This window comes from Caloenas nicobarica, chromosome 3 (genome assembly GCF_036013445.1).
Source record: "Caloenas nicobarica isolate bCalNic1 chromosome 3, bCalNic1.hap1, whole genome shotgun sequence".
Classification (NCBI taxonomy): Eukaryota; Metazoa; Chordata; class Aves; order Columbiformes; family Columbidae; genus Caloenas; species Caloenas nicobarica.
The window spans coordinates 1,586,291-1,608,647 of NC_088247.1; the positions used below are offsets into that span (position 1 = coordinate 1,586,291).

General features: G+C 58.4%; 1 protein-coding gene across 1 annotated transcript; it reads right to left on the minus strand.

Annotated features, from left to right (window-relative positions):
• Positions 1-230: 230 nt before the first annotated feature.
• Positions 231-17,747, minus strand: PTK2B (protein tyrosine kinase 2 beta). The gene is made up of 30 exons (XM_065632102.1): positions 17,541-17,747; positions 15,068-15,246; positions 14,850-14,937; positions 13,882-13,961; positions 13,669-13,731; positions 13,265-13,319; positions 12,219-12,359; positions 11,527-11,601; positions 11,332-11,433; positions 10,831-10,948; positions 10,420-10,459; positions 10,282-10,328; positions 9,762-9,815; positions 9,308-9,405; positions 9,134-9,218; positions 8,467-8,567; positions 8,267-8,382; positions 7,975-8,075; positions 7,759-7,848; positions 6,835-7,039; positions 6,319-6,427; positions 6,140-6,205; positions 4,716-4,841; positions 3,792-3,938; positions 3,096-3,131; positions 2,792-2,819; positions 2,395-2,441; positions 1,995-2,141; positions 1,131-1,211; positions 231-1,043 (listed from the first exon to the last, which is right to left on the minus strand). Exons 1-30 carry the CDS (start codon positions 17,745-17,747, stop codon positions 828-830), a joined length of 3,048 nt encoding a protein of 1,015 aa, XP_065488174.1. The 3' UTR covers positions 231-827.
• Between the last annotated feature and the right edge of the window lie 4,610 nt (positions 17,748-22,357).

Sequence of the window (22,357 nt, forward strand, 5' to 3'; positions counted from 1 at the left end):
AAGTTGCGCCAGGGGAGGTGACAGGCAAGCACGGGCACAACAGGACTTTGTGCGTGGTTTATCTCAGCCGGAATGAACAGCGCTGTGGGAAGATGCTGGGAAAAAAGCCCAAACCGGACGGTTTCCAACTCAAAAAGCACAAACCGAACAGAGACTTGGTCTGCCGCCGTCGCTTAACACGGAGCAGCTCAGAGAAAAAACGCAGCTGGAAGAGGCACCGTTCTCCTGGTTTGTGCCACCGAAGGCTGTGGTCCCCGGGGTCCCATCCCTCCCCGTGCTCTGCGGGCTTGGGGACGGGCACGCTCCAGCCACCCACGCCGGACCCACCTCCCATCATTAAATAAATTCTTCTATACTATGTACAAGGAAATGCAAATGGTCCCTCCGGCCACCACTTTGATGGCCCTTGGGGACCCCTGTGAAGTCCCCTGGGATGCCAGCTCCCCCAGACGCTGTGACCCCAGCTTGGGGTCCAGGTCCCCATCACGACATGCCGCCCGCGGCCATCTGTCCTCAGACGGACACGCGGACCTGCTGGCAGCCGGGGAGCCGCCGAGCCAGAGGGATCTTCAGCTGCCTGTGGGGACGGCCAGGTCCCCCCTAGTCCTTTGTGGGGAGGAGTCACCAAATGCCTCCCTCCTTCAGAAGAGCGACAAGACGATGATAAAGACACGAGCGGCTGCAGGAGGAAGTGGGGACAGGGAGAGCAGGACGGCGAGGCCACGGGGGACACACAAAAGCCAGCTCCTCCGCAACGCCCTCCTCCATCTCCACCGACCAACGCGTAGTGGTCCCTCTCCTCTCGTTCTCCACCCCTTCTCCTCCCCTCACTCCAAGCACAGCTTCACCAGGTTGGCCTGGACCTTGGCTTGGTCCACGGCATCCAGGAGGTTCTTGGCGTCCACGGCCAAGGTGTGGGAGGCCGTCAGCATCTGCCGCTTGCACTCCTCGCTCAGCGAGGTGACGGCGTTCTGCTGCGCCAGGCGCATCTTGTTGATGAGGTCGGCCAAGTCCTTGTTGAGCAGCTTCTGGGTCCCCTCGATCTGACCGGGACATGCAGGGGTTAAAGGCACGGGTGCCACCAGCACCCAACCCCACACCAGACCCCTCTTCCTCCTCCTTGGTCCTACCTCGGTGCGGGAGCTGGCGGGCAGGACGGGCAGGATCTCGTCGACGCTGCCGATCAGCTTCCGCAGGGACAGGCCCACGTTCTGCGGGGAGGGCAGCAGGGTTGGGGTGGTCCATGGCACGGGGAAGTGGGGCGTGGGAACAGTCTGGGCCACTGAGTCAAGGATCCCGTTTGGGAGAGGAGCATGGCCAAAGGAGCCAACAGAGGAGCAGGGCATGTAGGAAACTCTCCCATTATTGACCCAGGACTCAATGGAAGAAGACGACATGTTGGAAACTCTCCTATCATTGACCCAAGGACCCAACAGAGGGGCAGGACATGTTCCAAATGCTCTCACCATTGACTCAAGGACCTAAAGGAGGAGCCAGACACGTTGGAAATGCTCTCACCATTGACCCAAGGACCAAATGGAGGAGCTGGGAGTGTTGGAAATGCCCTCACCATTGACCCAAGGACCCAATGGAGGAGCAGGACATGTTGGAAATGCTCCCACCATTGACCCAAGGACCCAATGGAGGAGCAGGACATGTTGGAAATGCTCCCACCATTGACCCAAGGACCCAATGGAGGAGCAGGACATGTTGGAAATGCTCCCACCATTGATCCAAGGACCCAATGGAGGAGCAGGACATGTTGGAAATGCTCCCACCATTGACCCAAGGACCCAATGGAGGAGCAGGACATGTTGGAAATGCTCCCACCATTGACCCATGGTCCCAAAGGAGGAGCTGGGAACGTTGGAAATGCTCCCTCCTACATGTGCAAGACCTTCCTGAGAAGGATGCTTGGTAGGAGTCGCTCAGCAGACTCATTCCCAGCTCCCTGCCCCATCCCCCTGGTGTTGCCCCCTCCCTGCCCACCCTACCTTCACCACCAGGATGTACCCCTCGGGGGGCAGGAGGCTGATCTCGTTCTTCAGCTGCAGCACAGCCCGCACCAGGTCCATGACGTTGCTGTACACCGTGTCATCTGTGCGGTCCAGGTTGGCGGTGGGGGCCGGGTGGATGGACTGCTGGGGAACGGGGACACAACGGTGATCAGATGGACCAAGGGGGCAAGGAGGGAAACACCAACACCTATGGGGAGCCCTGGCCAGGCCCACCCACCTCCCACCCATGACCTCGATGCTGCTGGGTCTGTCTGACCCCTCTGGTGCCTGGGGGAGTCAGGAAAGTCCCATCCTGCAGATGATGGAGGTGGAGGTGGACTATGGAGATGGAGAAGGAGAACCAGGACCACGGTGGCTCTGTCCAGAAAGGTCTTACCTGCACCACGAGTCTTGGTGGCTTCTGGGGGGGCCCCGTGAACTCCGCTACGCCGTCAGTAATGGAAAGGAAGGAGAGTCACTCCGGATGGTCCCTTGGACAAGCTGCAAGACCCCTGGGACCCATGACATGTCCTACACCATGTCCCACTGCAGCTGGACACCCCGACTGACCAGCTGTGCCACCTCCCCGCAGGGTCAGACCCCCTTAGACGCCCCATGCCCAGGACAGGCAGGACCCCCCCCCACGATCTGGGGTTTCTTCCATGGAGGATCCCAAATCTGGGAGGGATCCGACCCCTGAGGCTCCTCGCAGCTCAGCGCAGGGCACCCCGCTCGCACCCCCAAAGTGGCTGCCGGGGGCAGCCCCCTGACCCTGCGCAGCTCTGGGCACTCACTGTAATCCGTCTCCTTCTCCGGGAGCAGCTGTGGGGGCAAAAAACAGCAAATGAGAGGAAAAAAGTCCTGGCTGGAGGGAGCAGAGAGGGAGGAGGCATTACCATCCCCTCCTGGGGTGGGGAGCTCCGCACCACCAGAATTTCACCCCGTTAACACTTTTTCATTAATTCCTTCCAGCGAGGGGCATGTATATAAGTATTTATCACCCACCCATGCCAAAGCAAAGGGGGATCTCCGGACATCCCCCAAAAGAAGGACCCTCTGCACCCAAATACACCGGGACCCGGCAGCTTCACCACTCACCGGGGGAAGGTTGTTGTTCATAAACACCATCGGGTCCTGCAAAAGGGGAGAAGCTTTGTGAGAAAAAAAGGGAAATAAAGGAAAAAAAGGGATTTTCCTGATTTCTGGGATACTTGTGAAAGATATCACGGAAACAGATCTCTGCAGGGTCTGGAGATGTGTATGGGGAAGGGGCTTCGTGCCCATCTCCATCCCATCCCATCGCCCCTATCTGCTCCTGAGATACCAGAAACCTCAAAGTTCTGCTCCGAAGGAAAACGAAGCTTAATTCCAAGTGCTGTTTGCAGCCTCGGTGGGGGGGGGGCTGAGCTTTGCTTTATTGGCGCGTAAAGTCGATCAAATAAAAGATTTTCCATCTCCTTCCAAGCCTGTCTCACCACAAGCTGATGCATTAGTCACACGATAGCTATTTCCAGGTCCTTATTTCAAAAAGCTTTATAAAAGCTCGTTAAGACATGATTGAGTGTATTTTAAAATTGCCCAAGTTTCCAAATATTCATTTTGAAATCAAGCAGCTCCGTGAGATTTTTAAGGATGCAAAAAATAAAGAGGTGCAAGAGGTTTGGCTACTGGAGGAGCTGTTCCCTCTAGGAAAAGTGGCTTTTCCGGCCATGAAAAACAACATAATTGGTTTTTGTGGCTCTTCCAGCACCTTTGTGATGGTGCAAGATCTGGAGACAACACAAGGCCACTCACCAGGGACTTCTCCTCCTGCCGCAGCCACTGGTAGTCCTCCACCATCTGCTTCTGCTGCTTGTCCAGCACCTGCTGCATCTTCAGCCTCTCCATCTCCCAAAGCTTCTGTGCCTCTTCCCTGCTGCTGGGACGGAGAAAATCTTCCTCCTGGTGTGTGATGGGGGGTTCAGGACTCAGAGGCCACCCCAGTTTTGGCACCGGGAGCCAGAGCCCCGCTCCGCACATGCAAGCCATGCGCCGGACCCCAACAGCCATGCACCCCCAAACTGAACGTGGGGAGCACTTGTGGTTTCCAGCAGGGACAGGAAACCACTGGTTGGCCCCAAATCTCCCACCACCACATTCTGGAACTTTCCACGGGCCTGGGGAGCAGCTCACCGTGCTCGTGGCACCGTGGTGGTGCCGGCACAGACAGAGCGTCTCAGGATGTGCCCCACCACCCAGCTCTGATTTTGGGGCTAAAGTAACCAAGTCCAGGCTGCAAACCACCACTGGCATTTCAAGTGACACCACCGAGAGTGAGAAGCTGACCCAAAGCTCCGAGGAGCAGCGGCCACCTGTCCCCTGTCATTTTTGGGGACACCGTGCCAATGCTCATCCACCAACATGCCTTCACCGTGATGTGCGTGCAAACGTGCGTGTCGGGGGAGCTGGTGACACCCCAGAGCCCTTCACGGGCTCGATGGCTTCGTCCTGCAAACAGCACCCGTGGGTGACACGATTTGTCCCTCCTGCAGCCAGGGTGGCAGCGACACGGAGCTGAAAGCAGCGCAGACGGCAGCGCAGAGCGGAGCGCGGTGCAGCGAGCATCCCTCCTCCCGCCCGGCCCTCGCCTCCTGCCACGTCCACAATGTCCCCAGGATGTCCCCACGCGGGGCCGGGACGTCCTCCGGATGCTGCAGGATTTGGGCATCCCTCTCTTACCCTCATGCTGTGGCGCTTGAGGACGTTGTGGCGGTTGAGCGGTGGGGTGTGCAGGGAGGTGGCCGGCGACTGGTACTCGACAGGGCTGGTGAGGGTGGGCGAGCTGGCACACAGACCCTCGGGGACCTGCGAGGGGGTCAGCGGGGCGGCGCGGGCACAAAACAAGGCAACGGGGTTAGTGCAGACAGACAGACAGACAGAGCAGACAACGCAGGGAAGAGCGGCTTTTGCACCAGGAGCCTCTGCTCTCCTCTGTGCAGCAGGATCGGAACCTTCCTCCTACTCGGCTCTTCTTCACTCTGAGCCCATGTGGGCTTGAGACCTCCAGCGCTGCTGCCTGGACCCTGCCCGGCCCCAAAAGGGCACCCAAAATAGTCGCTCTTGAGGGTCTCACAGAACCCCAGCCTGGCTGGGGTTGAAGGGACCTCTGGAGATCCCCCAGTCCAACCCCCCTGCTCACGCAGGGTCACCAGAGCAGATCACACAGGTCGGTCCAGGCGGGTTGGAATGTCTCCAGAGAAGGAGACTCCACAGCCGCTCTGGGCAGCCTGGGCCAGGCTCTGGCACCTCCCAGCAAAGAAGTTTCTCCTCATGTTCACATGGACCCTCCTGTGCTTCAGTCTGTGCCCGTTGCCCCTCACCCTGGCATTGGGCACCACTGAACAGAGTCTGCTCCATCCTCTGACACCCACCCTGAGATATTGATCCCATTGATCAGATCCCTCTCAGCTTCTCTTCTCCAGCTCAACAGCCCCAGCTCTCTCAGTGTCTCCTCATCACAAAGATGCTCCAGACCCCTCAGCATCTTTGTGTCCCTCCGCTGGACTCCCTCCAGTAATTCCTTGTCCTTGTTAAACTGGGGAGCCCAGAACTGGACACACAACTGCAGATGGGGCCTCCCCAGGGCAGAGCAGAGCGGGAGGAACAACCTCCCTCCCCCTGCTGCTCACACTCTTCCTCATGCACCCCAGGTCCCATTGGCCTCTTGGCCACAGGGCACGTTGTTGGCTCATGGCCAACCTGTTGTCCACCTTGATTCACCCTGATGATGCTGTGGGGACCAGCACCGGCCCTTGCAGAGGACACCCAAACTCAGCCCAGGTAACACCAGAAGCAGCAAAGCCTCCTCTCCTCCCAGCTGTGCCTGCAAACCGGCTGGTGCCCAGGGTGCAAACTGCCCTTCCCTGGGGCAAAAGCCTCTCTGCCAGCTAAGAGGGACGGACAACACATGGGGTGAGGAGGGCTGAGCCCTGAGCAGCACAAGGTCCTGATTGCAAAGCATCAAGAGGCACTTGGTGGTGGTGTGGGACACCCTGGAGCCCCAAAATCCATGAGCCCCCAAGGGCTCGAGCTCCAGGCAGGGCTTTCCAGCGTTGACCCTGTTGCTCAGATCCCCATGAGATGCTCCAGATGTCCAGCCTCACCTGGAACTGCAGCTTGGGAGCCAGGAGGTTGCTCTGGGGTGGTGGTTTGTACCTGGGTCTGCTGGGCTGTGGGGAGAAACACATGGTGGGTGCAAGATCAGGGAGGTCCCACTTCTGCAGCACCCATCAGTGGGTCAAGGTGGGGAGATGAAGCCGCACGGGCTCTGCCATCTCCTCACCTTGGGAGGTGGCTCCTGGTAGGATGGTGGCTCCATGATTTTGGGAGGCCGGTGGCGGTTGTTCCTCTCCTGCTCCTTGGCCAGTTCCTTCTCCATCAGGTAAATGTCGCTGCAGGGGGACAGGGAGGGTGACAGTCCCAGGAGGGAGCATTGGCACATCTGCCATACCCCAAAGTGTGGATGGGCCATGGAAAACATGAAGGAGGGAAGAGGGATGGGAAGAGCAAAGGGAAAGGAGCAGGGGGACAGAGTGTGGTCCTGGCCAGCCACACCAGCATCAATAGAATCACAGGATGGTTTGGGTGGGAAGGGACTATTAAAGGTTGTCTGCTCCAACCCCTGCCATGAGCAGGGACATCTGCACCAGCTCCGGTTGCTCAGAGCCCCGTCCAGCCTGGCCTGGGATGTCTCCAGGGATGGTTCATCCACCACCTCTCTGGCCAACCTGGGCCAGGCTCTCACCACCCTCAGCGCAAACAATTTCTTCCTCATCAGTTCCCCCACCTCCCCGCTCACCTCAAGCTGCAAACCAAGTCCTTGAACTTGGGCCTTTCACTGGGGTCGTAGTCCCAGCAGCGCGTCATGAGAGTGTAGAGGATGGGGGGGCAGAGGTCGGGCTTGGGCAGGCGGTCGCCCCTCTCCAGCACCCCGATGACGTCCTTGTTCTCCAGCCAGAAGAAGGGCTGCTTGCCGTAGCTCAGGATCTCCCACATGCACACAGCTGGGGGAGCAACAGGAGCAACCTCAAGCCATGTTAAACCTGGGGCAACAGCCCCTCTGCTTGGGTTTTTGGGGATGTGGTGACATTGCCATGCTTTGTTGTGTGACGTCAAGTCATAGAATCACAGAATGGTTTTGGTTGGAAAAGACCCTCAAGATCATCGAGTCCAACCGTTCCCCAGCCCTGGCACTGCCCCATGTCCTGAGAACCTCATCTCCGTCTGTCCAACCCCTCCAGGGATGGTGACTCCAGCACTGCCCTGGGCAGCCTGTTCCAATGCCCCACAGCCCTTTGGGGAAGAAATTGTTCCCCACATCCAACCTCAACCTCACTTGGCTGCTTGGCCTTTCTGGTCCTGGGGTGGAAAATGCAGAGGAAAGAGCTGCCTGCTCCTGGTCACTGTTGGCCATAGGGCTGTTTGGGATGGACAGACAGACAGCTGAGCTCCAGAGGCCATGAGGATGGGCTGATGGGCAGCAGGGTGGATATTTGCAGGGAGCAGAGTTTAACTCAGCCCCCCCGACTGTCTTGAATTCACTGGAGGAAGCATCTACTGATGGTTGAGTTGCAAGAAGCTCTGCCTCAGGAGCCCCTTCCCCAAGGTCAAGGTTGGGACAACCCCACCGTTCTGGAGCAGGATTTGTCCCTGGGCATTGAGACAATGCCACGGGGGTTGGACAATACCCAGGACCCCTCTCCATCTCCATCCCACCACGCACCGAACATCCAGACATCGCTGGCCGTCGTGAAGCGGCGGAAGTTGATGGACTCAGGTGACATCCACTTGATGGGGAGACGGGTGACAGATGCTGGAGGGAAAGACAGAGGGTGGTCATGGTCACTGTGGTGGGGATGGATCAGCCCCAGCACAGGCAGCGAGGTCTCACCACAGTCTCCACTCTCACAGAGCCCCAACCCCATCACGCAGCTCTTACCTTTATAATATTCCTCATCCTCGATGTACCTGGAGAGCCCAAAGTCACCCAGTTTCACACACTCCGGGGAGGCCACCAAGATGTTCCTGACGGCAATGTCCCTGCAAGGAGAGAGAGCCTTGGCTGGAGAGGAGGGATGGAGGAGAGCTCACACCTGGACAAGAAGGGTCTACAGCAAATGATGCTGCCAATCTCTGCCCACTCCTGCTCCCCCCCAACTGTCCCCCCACAGTCCCTGCTGTCCCCTGCCTCTCAGGCCACCCTGCCCAGCTCCTTGTCCCTCCTGTCCCACCTGTGCACGCAGTTGATGGCCTCCAGGTAGGCCAAGGCTTTGCTGATCTGCAGGGCGTAGAGAACGAGCGTGGGCACGGCCAGACAGGGCTTGTTCTGCTCCAAGTACTGGCCCAGCTGCAAAGGGACAAATGATGTGGCTCAGAGACCCAGGGGACAGAGCAGGGGGTGGCAGGTGGACAGGTGGGACCCCCCACTCACCTCTCCGTAGGGATAGAGCTCCATGATGATCCAGGTGGGCTCCTCCTCCGCAATGCCGATGAGCTTCACAATGTGGGGGTGGTCCAGCTTCTTCATCAGCACTGCGGGGACACCAGGTCAGACCCCCTGCAATGGGGGGACCCCCCTCCAGGAGCCCACCCCCTGTCCTGAGGTGGGGGGACAGGTCCCTGCCATGGAGCCAGAGATGGAGCAGAAGGAACTAATGTCCCTAAAGGGGCTGGGGCTCCATCTCCCCAGGGATTTCCATCCAGGTGGTGCCCATCTGCTCCTACACGTGGATTCTGCAGCTTTTCTTCCTCCCTCATAACCATCTCTCCCATAAATCAGGTATTTTGGAGAACAGCCAAGTCACCGGGCTCCTCCCACTCTGTCCCACATCGCAAGGGCAACTTGTCCCCAAGCAGGGACCAGGAGATGCCAGGGCAGGATGGAGAAGGGATGGAGAAGGGATGGAGAAGGGATGGAGAAGGGATGGAGAAGGGATGGAGAAGGGATGGAGAAGGGATCCATCCCTTCTCCATCCAGTCTCTAACACCCCACCATTCCAATGCTGCGAACACCACTGGTCCTCCCACATCTCTCCAGGCTCCAACCCCTGGAAAGGGCAGCAGGACCCCCCAAAGGGCAGCAGGACCCCCCAACGTACCCGCTTCGCTCAGGAACTTGTCCCTGGTCTCGGGGCTGCAGTCCTTCTTGCAGGTCTTCACGGCCACGTTGACCCGCTCCCCTTTCTGCCAGGAGAAGAAGGGGTGGGGGGCGCTGTACCCGGCCCCCCGGCCATGGAGGGGGCAGGAGCAGGGCAGGGGGACAGGACACTCACCGGGGTGGTGTAGATCCCTTCATAGACCTCTCCAAAGAAACCTTCTCCGAGGATCCTGCCCAACGTGACATCCTCCCGGGAGATGCCGTAGTGCTGGGCTTCATGGACGGGGGGACAAGGGGACAGGGGGACAAGGGGACAGAGTGGCAGTGCCAGCATGTGGAAAGCTGCCTGCACCCCTGCCCACACCACGGGCAGAGCGCCCCATACTACGTGGGAGATGCTGACGGCACCAACCCTCTCCATCACCCCCCAGCGAGGACCCCTAGGTCCTGCCTCATGGCATGTGGGGTGACCCCAGCTCCTTCAGCCCTGGGGGTTTTTTTTTTTGGGGGGGGGGGGGGAGGGCGGGGCAGTGAAGGTAAAATCTTGTCCTCAGTTTTGGGGGGACAGGGTGGAGAATGGGGGTGGGCAGGAGGAGGTGGGAGGGCTTGGCTGGGGTGGTGGCACCTACCTCCAGACCTCGGTCGTGAAGATTCATCGAGGATTTCAGCGTAAATATCGGAATCTGGAGGAAAAAAGGAGGTTGCAGGCAGGGATGTGGGCAGAGGTGCTGGGATGTGGGCAGGGATGCTGGGATGTGGGCAGGGATGCTGGGATGTGGGCAGGGATGCGGGTAGGGATGCGGGCAGGGGCGCTGGGATGTGGGCAGGGATTCTGGGAGGCAGGGATGCGGGCACGGATGCGGGCAGGGATGCGGGGATGGAGGCAGGGATGTGAGCAGGGATGCGGGCAGGGGCGCTTGGATGTGGGCAGGGCTGCGGGCAGGGGGTTCTTGCAGCATCCCCAGCCTGCAGCATCTCCTGCAGCCAACCCAGCCCTTCCCAGGGCTGTTCTGCTGCATCTCAGCACCCCAGACAAAGGGCTGGGGGGGGCCCAGCTCCATGGAATTCCCCCAGATCCTGAGGCAGGGGTGTCCTGCAGCCCCCTTGTCCCCCCATGGGGTGGGAAAGGAAAAGAGCCAAAAAACTCACCCATGCTGGCACTGTCGGACAACAGGGACTGCCGCTCACCCAGGTGCCTGGCGGGGGGAGGAGGTGGAGGGGTTAGGGAGAGGGGTGGGGAGGTAGGATTTGGGGGGTCCCCAAAAATGTGGGGTCGGGGCTACTCACGGGGCTGGGATCTGGGGTAGACTGATCCTCTTCTCCCGCTCTGCAGAGGGGACAGCACACAGTCACGTCCCAGTGCCCCTTCCCAGAGCCCGATGGGCGCTGGGACCCCTCCCAGAACCTCAAGCACATGTGTAGTGAGTTTGGGGGTCTCAGCGGAGCTCAAGCCAAAGCCACGGGTGATGCTATGGCTGTGGAGAAGCGCTCAGGGGGGCACAGGTGGGGACCAGCCAGGGTCAGACCCCCCTCATCACAGCGTCACGGGCACTGTGGACCCCCCAAAACCTCACCCACACATGCAATGAGTTTGGGAGTCTCAGCTGGGTTCACACCAAAGCCACAGGTGATGCTGTGGCCGTGGAGAAAGGCTCAGAGGGGCACAGGTGGGGATCGGTGCCCCCCCAGGGCGCTCACCTCGCCTGGGGAGGATGATGAGGGAGGTGTCCGAGCCCCCTTGCAGGCGGCAGTAGCCGTCGATGAGGTCGGCCATGTTCTCCGCCTCGGCCAGAGACGCCGTCTTGATCGCCAGGGACTGGGGGAGACAGCGGGGAAAGTGGGGGTGAGCCCAGAGCTGGGGTGGGGGGTCCTGGGGTCTCCCCATTTTCTCCACCTCGGGGTCACTCAGTGACTCTGCAGTGGACCCAGTTTCTCCAGTATCATCCTTCCCAGGCCAACACACCCAGCACCAAACCATCCCTGGGCAGGGCTGGACCCTTGGGGTGGGGGGGGAAACCCCCAGTGCCCTATTTTGAGGGTCAGTCTCCCCTTGGTGGGGGTTCTCCCAGAGGAAATGCAGCCACCCACCACATCCTACCTCACCCCCAGGGATGCGATGTCACCCCACGGCACCGGGGGATCCCCCATCCCACCCGCACCCCCCCGGCACCCTGGGCACCCCCCCAAACGCCTCCTGACCTGGGGGGTGCCGCTGAGCCCCAGCTGCAGCACAGCCCGACCTTCCTCCACGCTGGAGCACTTGATGGACTTGATGTGCTTGAATTCGGCCAAGCAGGTGGGCTGGGGAGAGGGTCAGAGCCCCAGGGGCAGCTTGAACCCCCAATTTCAGAGCAGCCACCCCCCCACTCCCCATCCCCAAAAATGCACACACACCTTGGCTTCCTTGCTCGTCATCTGCCGGATGCCCTTGGGGCCGATCACCAGGTCCACTGTGATGTTCCATCCTTGCTGGGGGGACAGAAGGAAGAGGATAAAAATCAGGGGTGAGGGGTACCCCAATAGCCAGACCCCCCCGCAACCTGCTGCAAGGTGGGAGACACTTTGTGAAAAATCACCTTCTTGGAGAGGGGATGGTTTGGAGAGGAGATGGTATGAGCAAGTGGGTGCTTTTCCCCCTTCTGCCCCCAAAAAGTGGTGCCCAGCACTACTGGTTTGCCACTTTCTCACCCCAAAAGGGGTTCAGCAAATTTCAGACACTGGCTTGCAGCCACCAGGCTTGGACCCCTCGGGTGTGGAAGGTCCCTGGAGCCCCCCACTGCAACCCCAGCCCCACGAGAGGAAACGGCCTCAAGTTGCGCCAGGGGAGGTTGAGGTTGGATCTGGCAACAATTTCTTCCCCAAAGGGCTGTGGGGCATTGGAACAGGCTGCCCAGGGCAGTGCTGGAGTCACCATCCCTGGAGGGGTTGGACAGACGGACATGAGGTTCTCAGGGACATGGGGCAGTGCCGGGGCTGGGGGAACGGTTGGACTCGATGATCTTGAGAGTCTTTTCCAACTAAAATGATTCTGCGATTCTATCTCAATTCATCCCGTCCCACCTCATCCCACCCCAGCCCAGACGCACGATGAGCTCGCAGCTGTAGCTCTCCTGGTCAATGTTGGCGAAGGTGGCGAGGGTGTGGAGGAACTTGAGGATGCACTCCTCCTCCCGCAGCAGCGCGTACTGCTGGAACGTCTGCTGGATCATCTTGCGGAACTGCTTGGGCTGCGGGCACAGGCTCTGCTGAGCACCCCGGCTGTGCAGGGCACACGGCGGGGAGGCAGGCAGAGGGTGCGGGATGCACACAGACATGTGCACGGACACGGAAACGTGCACACACATAGATACATGCACATACACAGACAAGCACACACGCACAGGCATGTGCACACACATAGACGTGGACAAATGCAGGTACACGGACACATGCACACACAGGGGCACATGCATGTACACAGACACATGGGACATAGGCATGGACACACGCATGGACACATGGACACACAGAGGGGTGGTTATGTGCATGCACATGGACATGTGCACGCAAATGGACATGTGCACGCACACAGACACGTGCGCACATATGGACACATGCATACACACAGGCATGTGCACATACAAGGAGACGTGCACACGCATGGACACATGCATGTACATGAACACATGCACGCATGCACTCACCTGCAGATATAAATCTACCCCCACACATATGCACATGCATGTAAATTCCCCTTGACATGTGCAAGCAGACATGCCTATACATGCAAATCTGCCCTTGAACACTGATACACACACGGGCCTGCATGTGAATGCACACACAGAGGCACAAACACCTTAATGTGTGTGTGCAAAGCTCTATGGGTATGGGTGGATGTGCACATACACACGTGTGCAAACCCACTCACGCATGCTGATGTGCACAGCTGGCCCAGATGTGCACTTATTCAGATATGTATACATGTGTGTGCATGCAGATCTATCTCCACATGCATGACCACGTGCTAATCTCCATGCACACCTCGCTGCATGCACACAAGCACCCCCAGCCACATCTGTGCACTCTCACAGCCCTTGCACACGCGCACCCAGCTCTGCTTGCACACATCTACCTCCCAACATGCATCCCTTACCTTCAGGTTCTCCTGCATCTGGCTGGGGAAGAAGAGGTCCAGGCCCACCTCCTTCCTGCAGAGCAGAGACACCCCCGCATGTTAACGGCCCCGTGGGGACCCCCCAGGAGCTGCAGACCTGTGCAGGTGGGCATGCACCAAGAAAAGTGGGTGTGGAGAGCAAGGGGGGACTCCTGGGGGAGAAACTGCCCACCCAGCAGGGGTGAAAGGTTCCTGTATCCCCCCCTGCATCCTGCCCATCAGCAGGAATCATGGCTGCGGGGGGATGAGGAGCTGCGGGGGGATGAGGAGCTGCGGGGGGATGAGGAAGGCTGCCTGCAGCACCCCAGCCCCTGGGGGCCAGCTGGCAGGGATGAGGGTTTGGGGTACAGGGGCTTCTGCCCGGGGGGGCTGTGCCTACTCACTCCAGGAACTCGAAGTTGGATTTCTTCTCCAGCGCGTTGTGAGGCATGTCCTTGTAAAACCTCCTGCCAGATGGGGGGGTCATCAGCCCTGCACTCATGTCCCCCCACCACATCCTCCCATCCCGCAAACCCTGCCATGCCCCCAGCCACCGTTCCCATCTCCCCCAGCCCTCCCGCTGCTGCAGAGGGGCTGGGACAGGCAGGGACACGTACCTGAGCTCCAGGCAGCCCAGCTGCAGGGCCATACCCTCGCTCACCTTGCTGGCATAGTTCTGCATGTACTCGCTGCGGAGCTGCGAGGAGATGTGGGGTCAGGGGGTGCAGGGGGCATTCACAGGGGGTGCTGGCAGGGGATGCTTGCAGGAGATACTGGGATACTGGCAAAGATGCTTGCAGGGGATGCTCATATGGGATGCTTGCAGGGGATGCTCATATGGGATGCTCATGTGGGACACTTGCAAAGGATGCTGGCATGGGATGCTTGCAAGGGATGGTCACAAGGATGCTTGCAGGGAATGGTCACAGGGAACGCTTGCAGGGTATGCTCACAGAGATGCTTGTAGGGGATGTTTGCAAGGGATGCTTGTAGGGGATGTTTGCAAGGGATGCTTACAGGCACGCTCACAGGGGATACTTGTAGGAGATGGTCACAGGGATGTGCTCACAGGGGATGCTCACAAGGGATGCTGGCAGGGAATGCTCGTACGGGATGCTCACAGGGGATGCTGATGGGACATTTGCAGGGGATGCTGGCAGGGGATGCTCACAGGGATGCTGGCAGGGGATGCTCACAGGGGATTCTTGCATGAGACGCTTACAGGGATGCTGGCAGGGGATGGTCACAGGGATACTGGCAGGGGATGCTGGCAGGTGACACGTGCAGGGTCTGCACCCTCCCATGTCCCACACTGGGATGCAGCAGGTGTAGGAGGGGGGTGACAAGGCTGGGATCAGCTGTCCCCGATGGAGATGCACAGAACCAGCAACGGGATGGGACCCCAAGGGGCCATCCATCAGCAGCCCAGGGTGAGGGTAAATGGGCTGCAAGGTCTTGGGGCTCTCAGGACCCACATTTTTTGGGCTGGGGAGTAGGAAACATCCTCCTGGAGGTGGGGTGGGGGTCAGGGTGGCTGGAGAGTAGAGCTGGCTGAGGCTAGAAAATCCCCAGGGTCACCTCTGACCTGCTGGTAGAAGTAGAGCAAGGTGGTCCTATCCTCTTGGAAGCGCTCCATGAAATCCTCCGGCAGGTAGCGGATCTGGAGGTCGTACCTGGCAACAGGAGAGCCCCTCCATGAGGACCACACTGCAGGAACTTCCCCTAGAATAGGGCTCGGTGGTCCCTGTGTCTCTGGGTGGGTTTGGGGACACGGAGAGGGACACCACCCCCATGAGGTCCTACCTCCACTCGGCTTCCAGGTGTAGACACTCGTACTTCTCCTGCACTTCACCCACCGTCAGGTCTGGGTGCAGCCAGTGGATCTCGTCCGACTTGACGTGTTTCAGGCGCAGCCCGTAGCACTCGGCCAGCTTGATGTCGGGCCCGATGCGGCCGCTCACCAGGATGGACCTGATCACCTCCTGGGGTGGGACGGAGCAGGGCTGAGACCCCAGCAGCCCCAGCCGGGCTCCAGGTAGCGGGAAAATGAGGAGGAAACACAGCAAAACTGCAACAGAAATGTCTCCAGAGCGAAAATACAGCCCCAGGCACAGCCACCAGCCCCAGCCATCTCCATGTGAAGCCTCCAGAGATGCCTCCACCTTGCTCTGCAGCAACCCACAGCCTGGACATGTCTTATCCAACCTCCCAGGGGTTTTTTGGTCAGGGATAAAAACCCAGTTGGGTCATTTCCACCCTTCCTTGCACCTCAGCTGAGCTACACCTGGTGCACAGCATCAGTTGTAAGCAGGGAGCAAAGCAGACATTGGTGTTGCTGGAGAGCTCTGGTACCCAGATGGGCCTCTGCTCTCACCCTGGTAACCAAAAAGCCAACCAAAAGCTGATGGTTATTGACACATCTGGTGGCCAAGCTGTCCCTGAGGAGCGACCACCTCCGGCTCACTCCGCTCCTGCATCCCAATGGCTGCGCTCCCAGCCTTGCCTTGGGGACAGCTGGACCTTGGGGACAGCCAGACCGTTGTCAATTCATAGAACCACAGAATGTCCTGAGCTGGAAGGACCCACAGGATCATGGAGTCCAACCCCTGTCCCTGCACAGGACACCCCACAGTTGACACCGTGTGTCTGAGGACGTTGTCCAGTCTCTCCTTGAACACTGTCAGGTTGGGGCCGGGACACCTCCCTGGGGAGCCTGTTCCAGTGTCCAGCACCTCTGGGTGAAGAACCTTTTCCTCATGTCCAACTGACCCTCCCTGGCACATCTTCCTGCCATTCCCTCAGGTTTTAAAGAGAAAATGGGGATTTTAGTAGAGCAGCACCATCCCTTCATCCTTCCCAGCAGCTGTGGGGCCATAGTGGTCCCAAAGCTCAAACCATCACCAAGGATTGACTGATTCTGGAAGAGGCTGAGGGAGCTGGGTCTCTTGAGCTTGGAGAAGAGGAGACTGAGGAGTGACCTCATTAACGTTTATAAATATATAAAGGGCGGGTGTCACGAGGATGGAGCCAGGCTCTTCTCGGTGACAACCAACAGTAAGACAAGGGGTAATGGGTTCAAGCTGGAACACAAGAGGTTCCACTTAAATTTGAGAAGAAACTTCTTCTCAGTGAGGGTGACGGAACACCGGAACAGGCTGCCCAGGGGGGTTGTGGATTCTCCTTCTCTGGAGACATTCAAAACCCGCCTGGACACCTTCCTGTGTAACCTCACCTAGGTGTTCCTGCTCCGGCGGGGGGATTGGGCTGGATGAGCTTTCCAGGTCCCTTCCAATCCCTGACATTCTGTGATTCTGTGATCTTCTTGCCATTCCCTGGGGTTCTGTCACTGGTCACTAAAGAGAAGAGTTTGGCGCCTGTCCTTCGTCCTCCCCTGGTGAGGAAGCTGCAGCCACCATGAGGTCTCCTCTTATGGCTTCTCTTGCATTTCCCCTACCCAGGCATCTCCTTCCCAACCGGACAAGTCCTCTCCTGCTCTGACCACTCCTCTGAAACCTTCTGCCATGCCATCTCCTCCTGGGGACTGGACAGCCCTGTCCCCCTCCGTGTCCCACCAGCCGAGGAACAACCCCCAGCTCAGCTGTACCTCGGTCATCTCCCTGTGACTTCATTGCAATGAATGTCCCGAGGAAGGGTCAGCGTCACCCATTCTATGATCCACTTGTCCCCCGGCCTCCTCCCATCGCTCTCAGCATCACTGTGCCCAGGGATGTCTTCTCCAGGGCGAGGTGAACCAGGGCCTGGAAACTCCTCTTTGCTGCCCACAAAAGGGACCAGCAGCGACTCGTTGGGGCAGATCCTCACTGCAGGAACTGGCAGTGGGGACAACAAGCCCTTGTCCTCTCCAAGCTCCTATTGGGCCACCAGAGATGGCCAAATTTTCTCCCTGCTCTCCAGGTTTTGGTGCTTCTCAGCCATGGGGTGCCCATGCCATGGGAAAGGGTGTCTGAGTCACCATAGAATCACAGGATGGTTTGGGTTGGAGGGACCTTCCCAGCTCCCCCAGTGCCCCCCCTGCCATGGGCAGGGACATCTGCACCAGCTCAGGTTGCTCAGAGCCCCGTCCAGCCTGGCCTGGGATGTCTCCAGGGATGGTTCAGCCACCACCTCTCTGGCCAACCTGGGCCAGGCTCTCACCACCCTCAGCACAAACAATTTCTTCCTTGTGTTCAGCCTGATGTCTGGAATGGAGCCGGTTCTGATGTTCGGTGGACAAAACATCCCCCCTCCCCTGCCCAATCCCCTTCTCCCCACCTACCCGGATCTCCGTCGTGACAGGACACTTCACCAGCTTGAAGTTCTTGCCCAGGTTGAAGCTGTTGCTGTAGAAGCAGACCTTGAGGATGCGCATCTCCTCCTTGTCCATGTCCAACGTCCCCATGCCCAGGGTGGCCTCCAGTGTCCCGGCCAGGCTGCGGGACGAGCTGCTCCGTGGGCGACCCAAGGCCTCGGGGATGGACGTCATTGCCACCACGCCGGGGGTGCTAGGGGCTGAGCATCCCTTCCCTGCGGGACAGACACCGCGCTGGCACCTCGGGGACCCTGGGGACAGGCTGGGGAGAGGGTCAGGGGGATGGGGGAGGCAGGTGGGGACAGTGGGGACACCCCAAGGTAGGTGGGGAAGGGCTGGATGGAAGGGATGGAGAGACGGAGGGGTTTGGAGGCAGAGGTGGGGAGGGACAACAGAGTGGGACAAGGGTGGCTTGTGTCCTGTCACGCAGACCCAGTCACGCACGGCCACCAATATCACCCAGCCCAGCAACTCTGGCAGAGCCTGGTGTCCTTGTCACCTCCAGAGCAATATGTCTGCGTCCTTGTCACCTCTAGAGCAACATCTCTGTGTCCAACCACCTCCAGAGCAACACCCTTGTGTCCTTGTCACCTCCAGAGCAGAACTTCTGTGTCCCACCACCTCTATGTCCCTTCTCCTCCGGGCAGCACCTCTGTGTCCCTGTCACCTCCAGACCAACATCTCTGTGTCCCCATCAACTCCAGAGCAATACCTGTGTCCCTGTCACCTCCAGGGACCTCTGCGTCCCCAGCACTCACTGTTTTCTCCCCCATGAAACCCAGGTAAAAGCTTCGGGCTGCACCAGCCCAGCACAGGAACCTGCGGCTGGGGGTCAACAATGTGACCCCCCCAACCCAGCTGCATTTAGCAGAGAGTTTTGCAAAAAAAACCCAATACAAAGCAAACTGGGGTGAACAAGCCGGTTCCTTCTCACCTGGAAGGGCGATACTGGTTTATATCAATTTGCTCTTTTATTTTTAGAGGGGATAAAACCCAGAAGCCAGCTCAAAAAAATGCCATTTGAGCCAGAAGGGAAGTGGCTTGAGTATTTCTTTTGCTGAGAAAAAGAGTCTAATGGGGTATGTGGGGCTTGGATTATCCAAACTTTTCCTCTTCGGGCAGATTTTGGGTTGTGAGCTGGGCAGGGTTGGCACACAGGATGCCCTGGGCTGTTTTTTCCACCTCTCTCGACATGCACCCAGGCTGAGACCGGGCAAACTCAGCTCACAGCCCCACCAAGGGCACAGGGGTTTATCTCAGCCTCGTCACTGGTTTCTCAGGCCAGCACCGAGCTTTGCTGGGAACCTCGATGAGTAGAAAACCAGCCAGCACATCCCTTCACCTGCAGCCAGCCCCGGGGCAAATTCAGGTTTGCAAAGAGCAGCTCCAAACCACATTTTTGTAGGTGTGAAATAAAAATAATAAAAATAAAAATAAAAAAATATGGAAGTTCACCCATTAGGCTGTTTCTGAGCTGGAGCCCAGCTCAGCTCGTTCCTTGAGTTACTGATTAAACAAATAGGAGCGTCACGGCTCTCGTGTTGCGTCGCTGGGGTTTGCAACACGGAAATGACCCTCTGCAACTGCCTGAAAGGAGCTTGGAGCCAGGGGGGTCGGGCTCTGCTCCCCAGGAACAAGCGCCAGGACCAGAGGAAACGGCCTCAAGTTGCGCCAGGGGAGGTTGAGGTTGGATGTGGGGAACAATTTCTTCCCCAAAGGGCTGTGGGGCATTGGAACAGGCTGCCCAGGGCAGTGCTGGAGTCACCATCCCTGGAGGGGTTGGACAGACGGACATGAGGTTCTCAGGGACATGGGGCAGTGCCAGGGCTGGGGAACGGTTGGACTCGATGATCTTGAGGAGCTTTTCCAACCAAAATGATTCTGTGACCCTATGGTCTCTGTTGCCTGCCAGGGCAGGTGCTCATCAACACCAGCCAGCCCAGCCCAAACTTCACAGAATCACAGAATCATTTTGGTTGGAAAAGACCCTCAAGACCATCAAGTCCAGCCATTAACCCAACACTGTCACTAAACCATGTCCCTTCAAGGCCACTTGTCTCACACCACAAGCATGAAGTGCCGGGGGGGGCTGCAGCCGTCGCCCCATCACCGACCTCTGCAAAACCAAGCGCTGGCGGGGAAAGAGCAAAAAACAACCCTGCAACAAGAAAAACCCTACAGCAAGAAAAACCCTACAGCAAGGAGATGTCAGCAGGAACCCTTCCCAAATCCAGCTGCTGAGCTTTTCTCTCCCCATTCCCCGGTTCCTTGTTCCTCGCTGGGATTTGCACCATCGTTTGCAGAGCACGTCCCAGCGGTTTTTACAATTACAGCCTCCCGCGAGCTCGTGTGCTATCGGGACGCCGTGTGCTGCCTCCCGCCACCTTCATCTTTTTAAAGCATCTTGCTTGAGTCACCGGCCTAAAAATACACCCGGCGTTGCCTGACGCTTTTGGGTCCGTACGAAGGGGTTTGCTGTCAGTGGTGCAACACACAGACAGCCCCAAACTTTGTTTTCCAGGTAAGGGAATGGGCAAAAAGGCTCTGTATCCCCATGGCTGCGACGGAGCAAGGCTACGACAGCGATGGGATGCTAAATGTGAACCTGGGCAAGGCAGCAGCATCCTCGCCTCTGTACACAGGTCGGTGGACACATGGATGTGAGCTCGTGTGTATTTCGTGCATTTTTCATACCAGATTTTGTTGTTTGGTCGGTTGGGTTTTTTTCTTTCCGTTGGCCAGCTCTCTGCAGGTGATGCACCTCATAACCATGTCCCTTCTCACGCAGGGACAACCAGGGCGTCCCAATTTGCTCTGCCCTGTCTCTGGCCATCCCCCCTGGCAATATCACGGGTGCTACATGCAACACCAGCCTGCAGACCACATCCCGCTGTGGCTGCCCAGCATCGCGCCGTGCTGGACAAGTGTCTTCCACTAAATCAGGATCAACCAGAAAGAGGGTAAAGCAAAATCAGCAAATCCCCTGTCCCAGCTTGGTAGCAGGCGCAGGAATGTTCCACTTGAGGCTTTGCTGCAGCTCTGTGGAAGAGGCTGGTACCCAAAGAGCTTCTCCTCCGAGAAATATCTAAAATAAATATCTAAAAAGAAAATCCTGTTTCAGAGGGACCTTCTGAGGGGGTATCACGGTGGGGACAGTGCCCTGGTCCAGCCCCTGGGGAGAGGGAACTCAGCTCCTGGTTGAGAGATGGAGCTGCTGACTTAGGAAGCTGGTATTTCTCAGAGCATGTGCTGGGAATGTTTTGCTCCGGCTCTTCTTTTTCCCCACTTTCTCTGCATTTCCTGCTTTCTTCCTCTAGCCCCATGCCCACAACATGTCCCCTTGCCCTCTCGGGGAACCCATGGGGTCAAGGCTGGGGCTGGATGTCCCGTCTGTGTCCCTGCATTGACGAGTGATGCTGCTGGGGATAGAAATGCAGAGAGAGAGCGTCCCATGGATAACAGCATCCTGCAGGGCGCATCTCATGGATAACATCCCATGGATATCAGCATCGCAGAATCACAGGACGGTTTGTGTTGAAGGGCCCTTCCCAGCTCCCCCAGTGCCCCCCCTGCCATGAGCAGGGACATCTGCACCAGCTCAGGTTGCTCAGAGCCCCGTCCAGCCTGGCCTGGGATGTCTCCAGGGATGGTTCAGCCACCACCTCTCTGGCCAACCTGGGCCAGGCTCTCACCACCCTCAGCACAAACAATTTCTTCTTCACGTCCGGCCTGAATCTCCCTCCTTTCATTTAAAACCATCACCCCTTGTACTGTCACTACAGGAGCAGAGGGGCAGGATCCCCCCAAACCTGCTGCTCACGGGGCTGGGATGCAGCCCAGGACACGGGTGGTTTCTGGGCTGCCAGCACACATGGCCGGGTCATGGCCAATGTCTCACCCCAGCACCCAAGTCCTTCTCCTGGGGCTGCTCTCCATCCCTCCAGCCCCAGCCTGGACTGATACCGGGGTTGCCCCGACCCAGGGGCAGGACCTTGCACTTGGCCTTGTTGAACCTCATGATGTTCACATGGCCCCGCTTCTCCAGCTTGTCCAGGTCCCTCTGGATGGATCCCGTCCCTCAGGTGCGTCACCTGCACCGCTCAACTGGGTGTCACCTGCAAACTTGCTGAGGGCGCACTCAATCCCACTGCGTCATTGATTAAGATATTAATTAATCTTGGTCCTAGTACAGACCCCCAAGGGACACCACTTGTTACTGGTGTCCATCCACATCCAGACATTGTGCCATTGGCCACTACTCCCTAGGTGTGACCATCCAGCCAGTTCCTCATCTGCCGAACAGTCCACCCATCAAATCCATATCTCTGCAGCCATCAAATCCATACCTTTGCATCCCGCAGAGAGCATCCCATGGATACCAGCATCCTGCAGAGAGTATCCCATGGATAATATCCCATGGATATCAATACCCTGCAGAGAGCATCCCATGGATAACCTCCCATGGATAACAACATCCCCCAGGGAGCATCCTGCTGCCCCTGGGCAGCACCTCTGACCATCCTGGCCAGAGTCCGACAGGGCTGGCGGCCGCCAGGGTGAACAAGGGCACATCCCGCGTTTCGATGTCCCCTCAAGCCCAGCACGGACACAAGGGACGGCTCCAGCCCCGCCAGCCAAGCACCCCAAGTCTCGCAGCCCCTGTATCCCCCCGGGCACATCCCCGCCTTGCCTGGGCCAAGATATTTGTTCAAAATAAAGCTGGGGAGGGCAGCAAAGGCACCACCTGCACCCTGCCTGCATATCCCAGCTGCTCCCTGCCAGGC